This window comes from Castor canadensis, chromosome X (genome assembly GCF_047511655.1).
Source record: "Castor canadensis chromosome X, mCasCan1.hap1v2, whole genome shotgun sequence".
Classification (NCBI taxonomy): domain Eukaryota; kingdom Metazoa; phylum Chordata; class Mammalia; order Rodentia; family Castoridae; genus Castor; species Castor canadensis.
Window position 1 is genome coordinate 96,175,236 of NC_133405.1, and position 5,735 is coordinate 96,180,970.

The 5,735-nt window shown below is 34.9% G+C and overlaps 1 protein-coding gene across 1 annotated transcript; it reads left to right on the forward strand.

Annotated features, from left to right (window-relative positions):
- Window positions 1–3,951: 3,951 nt before the first annotated feature.
- Window positions 3,952–5,508, forward strand: LOC109703369 (germ cell-less protein-like 2). The gene has a single exon (XM_020188458.1). It carries the CDS (start codon window positions 3,952–3,954, stop codon window positions 5,506–5,508), a length of 1,557 nt encoding a protein of 518 aa, XP_020044047.1.
- Window positions 5,509–5,735: the final 227 nt, after the last annotated feature.

Consider the following 5,735-nt stretch of genomic DNA (forward strand, 5'->3'; position numbering starts at 1 on the left):
GGCACAAGGTAACTCACTGAAATCTGTTGAAAAATAGTAAGGGATTATTCATAACAGCCAAGTTTTGGAAACAGCCCAGATGCCCCACAACTGATGAATGGGTTAAGAAAATATATCATATACACAAAATGGAGTTTTATTTAGTTGTAAAGAAGTATATTATGTTGCTTGCTGGTAAATGGATAGACCTGGAAAACCTCATGTTAAGTAAACTAATCCAGACTGAAAATGTCAAAGGTCACATGTTTGCCCTCATATGTGGAAGCTAGAACTACAAATCAAATATACACATAAATACACATATGATCATATATATGCATATAGTGTGAGAGAGAACAAGATTGTATTGTGGGTCTCTCTGAGAGGACTATGGGAGGTGAGAGAGGGAAAGAAAATGTTAGAGAATGAAGCATAGTGAAATAACCTATCTATATATGAATATTATATAACAGAATGCACTGTGAGCTGTTGGATAATAGGGGAGGGGGTGAGAGAAAAAGAGTAAGTAATGGGGGTTAATTTGATTAAAGCATGATATATATATATGTACAGGCTGAAATGCTAAAATGAAAGGCCCTTAAGTTATCAATATATAGTTTAAAAAACGAAGGACAGGAGGGCAAAACAGGTCTTTTCCAGGGAAAAGAAGGCAGAGGGTATAGGGAAAAGGTGAATGAGTGTGAGTATGGTGGAGATATCTTATATTCATACATGAAAATAGAATAATAAAACCTGTTGAAATTGTCCTAAGAAGGGGGGTGGAGGAGGGAGAACAATGGAGTGGGTAAATCTAAGATATATTGTAAACACATATGTAAATATCACAATGTATCCCTCTGTACAACTATTATATGCTAATAAAAAAGAACAGTTGTTGGGGAGGGGAGACAGAGAAAACAGCAATATAAGGGGCTAATTTTATCATTGTACAATATATGCATGTGTGAAACAGCATTGGTGTAACTTCTTTATATAATTAATATGTACAAATAAAAAGAATTCAATATATGAATATTAAATTACTTTTATTACATAAAATTACATCTTAAAATTATTGCATAGTATTATGCATATACACATACTGGCATCTATATATTTTTTCAGTTCTGGTCACAGAAACATACACTGCTGGCATTTTTTTTTGAGTACAGAATTTAAACTCAGGGCCATGTACTTGCTAGGAAAGCACTCTGCTGCTTGAGTAATGCCTCCAGCCATTTATGTGTTATTTTTAAGATATGGTTTTGCTGTTTTGCCTGGGGCTAGCCTCCTACCACAATTCTACTTCTGGCTCTTGCCTAGTTGAGATTATAGTCATGTGACAGTATGTCCTGCCCCACTGCTAGGATTTCTACTCAGGATATTGTTGAACACTTTTTGTTCCTTTGATGTGCTCTCTTCTACAACATCAAGTTATCTCTTTCCCACATTCTCTCCAATTTCTATCACAATAAAACGCAGTTATTTAAGTCCTTTCAGGTTTGACCTCTTTTATAAGGCTTCTGTCATTTGCTTAGTACTTGAAAGTTGCTCCTTTCTCTTCACTACAGTTTAGCAGATAATAAGCATTTCCACTGTTTAAGCATTTGTGAGTACAAATTAGAGATGAAAGACCTAAGACCAGAATCATTATAGAAAGAGAAAGTTCTCTAATGAGGTAACAAGGCAGTACTCTGTGGTGTTGCTACAAGCCAAAATTAGTGAGCTCATGGAGACATAGCCCTTAATATCTAGTGTGGTAATTCTTCACTCTTTTCACAGATAATTCTTGTATACTACCATTAGGAATAAAAGAAGGCCTAAATCTAAAGAAGGCTACTTAGGTGAATCCAAAATCAATGCTACAAGAAACAGAGATGGTCAAAAGAGTGAAGAAAACAAATTTTCTTACCTCCAAGGACTTTGATAATAGATACAGAATTACTGAGTTTAGAGAGGCAATTGTCAAGCAGCACTTGGAGAAACAATTCATACTATATGAAAGAAAACTTCTTAAAAACAGTTTTGAGGATGTATAGACTAAAAGAATATTACAATCTTTGTAAATGAAAGATTATACTTCTGATATTCAATATGTAAAATTGTCCTAGGTTTCTGAAAGGAAAAACAATAATAATGTTTTGCATACCCCAAAATAACTAAGAGAGTAAATTTCAAATATATCACCACAAAAATGTTCAGTAAGAAGGCGATAAATGTGTTAATTGATTTGATGAATCATTGTATCAAAATCACATTTGTACCATAAATATAGTACAATTATGATTTGTCAACTGAATACCCTGCTGATTTAAGGAAATAAAAATTAAAAAGTAGTGAAACCAACTATGTTCAATAGTTAGAGTGAATATCTTTGTTGATTCTGAAAATATTTAGTGAACATCTACCAAACGCTGCTTTTGTTGCTGAGGTTCTGATACTGAATGAAACAGATAAAAATCATTCTGCAAAATAATCTTGTCATTTCAATTTTTGTTCAAACATATTATTCTTACCCTTTTGGAAGTGAGATTGCTTTGTTCTGTGAAGACATAAAAGTTCTTGCACTCACTAAAGAGAAAGCAAAACTCATATAAAGCACAGTTTAGAAGTATGAAAATCATCATGCAATCAATCGTGTATGGGCTTTATTCTGACACTTCTTGTAATGCAATCAATCAAAGACAATCTGTGGTGGATGGTTTTCCTATTACTTTCAGTATTTTCTCTGTGCGTATGTACCTAGATGCACATTTTTCTGTTTGCAAACATTTGTATTATACTGTATTACTGTTTTGTGTAATGTTCTGTCATTTCAAAATATGAGATTTCACAAATTCATGAAAATTTTAATATTTAGATTTTAAATAGAGTTGAGTAGCATTAATAAAATTCAGCAAGAAAATATAGAATGCTTATCTGATTTCTGATGAGGTGAGACTTTCTTTTTTCTAAAACAAATAGAAAAATATGACTTAAGAATTAAAAATGTCTTTACAGCAAATAATCCCAGTAAACTCATGAACAGAAGAACATAAAAAATCCCATATTAAATATAGAAATTGCCTCAATATCCTCACATCATTAGGAGCCTCTAGCAATCAAAAGAGTATATTATATCATAATACATTATATAATAATTGTAATATATAGTATGTAGTATTTATTTATATATTATTCATGTATATATATTGTTTATATAAGTATAATGTATTTTATATATTATATATAAACCTATATGCAAATAAGCAAAAAAAATGAAGATAAGTTTTCATCTGTTTGAAATTAGTATTTGTCTTCTATAGTTATCAAAATGAAAATAAACTAATGAGGAACCACTCTTCATCATTTAAATTGCAAAAAAGTAGTTGGTAAGTGATTATATTCAAAATCCCTGACTGGTGTTCTGTTATACCCCAGGAATGGGAATGGGAATAGGCGTTAACACTTATCAAAAAGGCCCTGACTCGGCCATTTCCTTATAGAATAGTAAAACTGAATTCCTGTGACTGAGGCAGCGGTTTGAGACAATACAGGCAAGTGTGGGCAACACAGTGACACCCCTTTTTAAGAAAACAGTAGAAATGAAAATAGGATGGGGGAGGGAGAAAGGGGGAGAAGAGAGAGATAGAGAAGGAAGGAAAGAAGGAGGGAAGGAAGGAAGGAAAGGAGGAAGGAAGGAGAGGAATGGATGGAGAAAGGAGCAGAGAAAGAGAAAAAGAAGAAAAAGAGAAAAGGAAACTCAGAGACTGGGTCAGGCTCAAGAGATAGGGACTGTTGCCAGGGGGCGGGGCCACAGGTCAAGAGCAGCAGCGCCCAACAATGAAGAATGCCTCTTCTCTGTGACATCTGAGACTGTTCTAAACCACCCCAAAGAGGCTAGGGCAAAGACAGTGGTAGCAAGCCGCAGCGATGTCATGAGGAGGAAGCTTCTACACGGGTCTCTTTTAGGGGCTCTGGAAGGTTTCATCCATGGGGCTTTTAAGCAGCCGGGTCTTACAATGCAGGGAGCCAGGCGTTATCAATGCACAGCAGCCAGAAGCCATAGCAGGCCCCAGTTACATATCAGGCAGTCGCAAGCGCAAGCGGAACAGTGGCTACTGTTTGGACCCAAACTCTGACAACCCCAATTCTCAGGACCAGAAAGAAGATCGACAGCAAGTCCTCAGCACAAGCCACAGGAAAAAAGTTAAGATCTCATCTAAATATGCTTACCAAACTTTATTTTTGAAAGGAAAGATCAGTGATATTAAAATCCGTGCTCTGGGGAAAGTGTGGTGTTTACACAAAATATTTTTATGTCAGTCAGGATACTTTGCTAATATGTTCAGAGGTTCTTGGAACGAAGTGCATGAAGATACCATTGAACTGGAGGTTAATGACCAGAATATAGACGTCCACTCCTTGCATTTTGTACTAGGTTCCTTGTACAGGGATGAGGACTTCTTAATAGAGCCCCTTCAAATTCCAGGTATTTTGGCAACAGCATGTCTGCTTCAGGTAGAGGACTTAATTCATCAATGTGATGAGACCATGAAGGAAACAATTAATGCAAAAACTGTATGTGGTTATCATGTAGCAGCAGAAACCTATGGGCTAGATTCTGTAAAGACACGGTGCTTTGAATGGCTTCTTCACAATTTAATGACGCACCCAAGTGTTGAACTTTACAAAAAAATCAACATAGAACTCATGTATCTGCTAATTTCTTCTTCTGATTTACTAGTAATGCAAAAGGAGATGGATGTATACACCACACTTAAAGGGTGGATGTTCCTTCGCCTTAATCCAGGTTGGAAAGGCACAATGAATCAGCTTTTAAGGAACGCTGGTAGCTGGTTTTTGAAGCACTTGAAATATGTTAGTAATACCACTTTTCTTGAAATGAGAAAAGGAATAATGTTTCAACCAGTGTTTAAAAAATTGAGATTTCAGCATCTTATCTGTGACTTGGCCTCCACAAGACTTATTGAACAAGATCGTCTAATACCTTCAGAATGGCTATCATCTGCTTACAAACAACAATGGCTTACCTTGCTTAAGGCACAGCAATACAGAGAAATTGGGCCTCGAGTCCTAAATGAAACAGAACTTGAAGGATACAGCATGAGGTGTGGCAAAAAGATTATCAAAAATGGTAAATACTCTTGGAAGTGGTCAAGTTTCAACTTCGGCTTTCCTTTGCATGCCATTTTTACCAGCCATTATATAATTTTCAAGCAAAATACTTTCAGTCAGCTATGGGAAGATTCTGCCTCTATACAACCTCTACGAAATATTGCATTCAGATTAACTTTAGTATATTTTGATTCTAGTGGAAAACTAAGTTTCAGCAAAACAACTGGTTATAAAATCCTTACCTTTGAAAAGGATGAAGAACAAATAGTAATGAGGCTGGATAGCTTAGTTCTAAAGTTCCCGTTATATATATTCTGCAACTTTCTGTTTATGTCGTTAGAAAATACAGGAAACCAACAATCTCATCATTTAGACATTTTAGCATTTGGAAACTTTGGACGTCTCATTTAATTTAACAGCTGTATTATTAATATAATTAAGATGATCCATAACAAAAATGAAATATTCTAATACATGTAGTAACATCACAAATCACTCTTTTTCATCTTCATTTACCTCCATTTATCTATGAAGAAAAAGTTTACTTACAAGAAAATATCTGTCAAATCAAATGATAAATGATGCTGGCATCTTTTGATTCTCATTTATGACCAATAGCCCAAGTCCAAATGAAAAAA

Bases quoted from the DNA above. Each gene is read 5' to 3' on its own strand.
- LOC109703369 (XM_020188458.1), top strand. From the start codon at position 3,952: ATGGGGCTTTTAAGCAGCCGGGTCTTACAATGCAGGGAGCCAGGCGTT.